The 2823-nt window shown below is 47.1% G+C and overlaps 1 protein-coding gene across 1 annotated transcript in view; it reads left to right on the forward strand.

The window, feature by feature from the left end:
- Nucleotides 1-808: 808 nt before the first annotated feature.
- SMARCC1 (SWI/SNF related, matrix associated, actin dependent regulator of chromatin, subfamily c, member 1) overlaps nucleotides 809-2823 on the forward strand; it is a gene marked incomplete at its 5' end in the record, with an annotated part of 43911 nt that continues 41896 nt past the window's right edge. The window contains 2 exons of the mRNA XM_010139533.1: nucleotides 809-920; nucleotides 2560-2673. Of these exons, the coding sequence (XP_010137835.1) occupies nucleotides 809-920; nucleotides 2560-2673 (226 nt within the window). The remainder of the gene's footprint in view (nucleotides 921-2559; nucleotides 2674-2823) is intronic.

Genomic DNA, 2823 nt, shown 5'->3' on the forward strand with positions numbered 1-2823 from the left:
AGCGTTGCCGGGGGTTGGTGTGACCCCAGGGTAGGACCCGACACTTGGCTATCCTGTATTGCTTTCCAGCAGGTCAGCAAGGCAGACTTGATAGAGACTGACCTTGTGCTTGAATCTCCTCAGGTGTGACTGTTATTTTGTGAGGATTCTAATCTAATATTGAGAGAGAAGATGGGAAGAAAACTTCTTCAGCCTGCAGAAGAGGGTTGGGAGATCTTATAGTAGTTGCCCAGTGCACAAGGAGGTTACTGAGAACATGGATCCAGGCTTATTATTGAGGTGTGTGGCAGGAGGAAAGGAACTCACACTGAAACACAGCAGGTTCTGTCTTGATATAAGGGGATATATAAGGGGAATTTTTAACCCATGCAGCGCTGGGATGGGGCCCGGGGAAGCTAGGAATGTGCTTCTTTGGAGTCTTTCAGGCCTTGCTGGCCAAAGCCCTAAGCAACCTGGTCAAAATTCAGTGCTGGCCATGGTTTGAGTAGGAGATAGGCTCAGGGCCTCGAAGTCAACCTCCTACTCTCTAAGGCTCTCTCTCTTGAGGACTCTGGCACCCTAAATAATTTTCAGTGTGTCCTCTTGACTTGCATCTTCTCTACATAGCTGAGTTGCAGAGATAACCGGAGCTGCATCACAGTGATTCCAACGCATTTGACACTACTTCTGCTCCATCAGTTTTACTATTCAGCATATTTTTGGTTTGGGGTTTCTAGGACTTGGTGTCCAGGAGCGCGAACAGATGGAATTGTGAAAGAATGTCGGTCTTGATGTGGTCATCACGTGTACTCCCGTGCTTCCTTTTTAGTTGACATGAAAACATCAGGTCTCCTGATACTCATCCGTAAGCTGCCACTGGTTATTGCCTGTGAGCGCAGCCAGTTCAGGACCCCTCCTAGTCCTGATGTGATCCTCGAGGTGTATTTTTGTTGCCATCGAGGGACTGTGGGAGAAGTGTGTGGTCTTGGCTTTGTGTTTTCTTTGTAGGTAAAACAGATGCATCCTTCTGAATGGAAGTGTCTTGCCTCCAGCTGGGTTTTCAGGCCAAACAATATACCACGTTTCAGAAGCTCGCACAGGTTCATTCTTGTGACAGTGGTGCCTGGGGGGTGGTGTCTGTCTTAAACAGGATTTTCGCTAAATACTAGTTGACTTAACTTTCTCGCTGTTGACAAGTTCTAGCTGATGGGTCCTGTCAGACTCCCTTCAGGATAAACTTTAGGGATGTTTCTGTCTTATGCTTCTTTTCACCTGGTAAGGTGACCTTTACTAATAAATATTAAACTAATTCCTGCAGCCATGACCGCTTTAAAGTCCCTATTCTTGGGCAGGTGGTAACCCAGTTCTCTCCAGGAGCTTTCAAAAATGTTCCTGAATATTCCACTACAGAAGAAGCTCCTGCCTGTGAAAGGCATGGGTGTTCCACCTCTGTACGATCGGTATTTTGGGTTACTAGCTGCTTTTGAACACTGCGTATGAGACATCCCTATCTCGAATTTTCCTTAGACAGGAATCTGCTGATGAGGCGCTGTGTTGAGCACATCCTCACGTAGGATGCTCGCTTGTCTTTGGCAGGTTGGTTTTGTTCCATCTAAAGAACAGGGCTAGCAGTAATTTTATGGTGGTTTATTTTGTTCGGAGCAACTCGCATTAGGAAGTATTGGCACATTCCAGAAAAAAACGAAAAAGCCAGCGAAGCAACATCTGCAGTGCAGGAAGAAGGGGCTGACCCCAAAACCCGCCTGCTTGGACTGTTGTGCACTGAAATAGGGGAATCTCCCGGCAGTCACTGCTGTAGCTGTTCCAGCTCAGTGATGGGGGAGTGCTCTCCTGGCCCCTGGGGTCTTGCTCTCTGCTTTCGAGGATCTCATCTTCTCCATTTTGCTGTTCTCTGACCTGTCCTTACTGATCTTTTTAAAGCGTCCACACGTAGGAGCAGTAGTGTTGCTTCCATGCAGTGGTTTTACACAGAGTTATTTTCCTTCTGGGTTCACAGAGGGGGTTGATGGGGATTATTTAACCCGTTTCCATGTGAAGACCAGACCCCAGTAACTTCTTCTGCAGCTGTGAGTACTTGGTTAGTGACCAAGAGTTGGTGCTCACTTTCCTCTTTGTGTTGCGAGTGCTGGAAGAACAGATGTTTCAAGGAGTTGTCCTGTCTTTTCTGTCACATCCGGTGCTGGCCTTCACTGCTGCTTTTGGCTGCAGTTTTCAGAGTAGCGAGGAAGCCACTTCAGTTGCTTGGTTTTACTTGCCCACAGCTATTTGTGTGCTTTGTAATTTAAATGAGCTCCGATGTGTTGCTAAGCCAAACACAGATAAAATCCAGAACCGAACAATCCGGAAGGGATGGGGTTGTGTTCAGTATATATGTTTATTATAAAATTTAATTCTACCTACCTACTGCTTTTGATACTAATTCTTAAATTTCATTAATAAAACTTCCCTGTTACTGTTTGCTTGTCAGTCGTCCAGGTGTGGGGAGAAGTGAATCCTAAAGCGCAGTCTAAACCTTGCTGGACATCAGCGTACATGAACTGCGTATCGATTGTCTTGCAGATACCTGGCTTATCGCAACTTCATGATTGACACCTATCGCTTAAACCCTCAAGAGTACTTGACCAGCACCGCCTGCAGAAGGAACCTCACCGGGGATGTGTGCGCCGTCATGAGGTAAAAGCAGTGGGTCTTCAGCCACTGCCTTCGCCTCAACAAACAAATAGGAGCTGTTAGAGGCGAAAGGGCTGCAGGAGGCGTGAGCTGTGGCCATTGTGCTGTCGGGTAGCAGACAGCTCCCCCACTGCTATGGTAAACAGCATGTTG

The sequence above is a fragment of the Buceros rhinoceros genome, unplaced genomic scaffold (assembly GCF_000710305.1).
Source record: "Buceros rhinoceros silvestris isolate BGI_N320 unplaced genomic scaffold, ASM71030v1 scaffold35967, whole genome shotgun sequence".
NCBI classification, from domain to species: Eukaryota; Metazoa; Chordata; class Aves; order Bucerotiformes; family Bucerotidae; genus Buceros; species Buceros rhinoceros.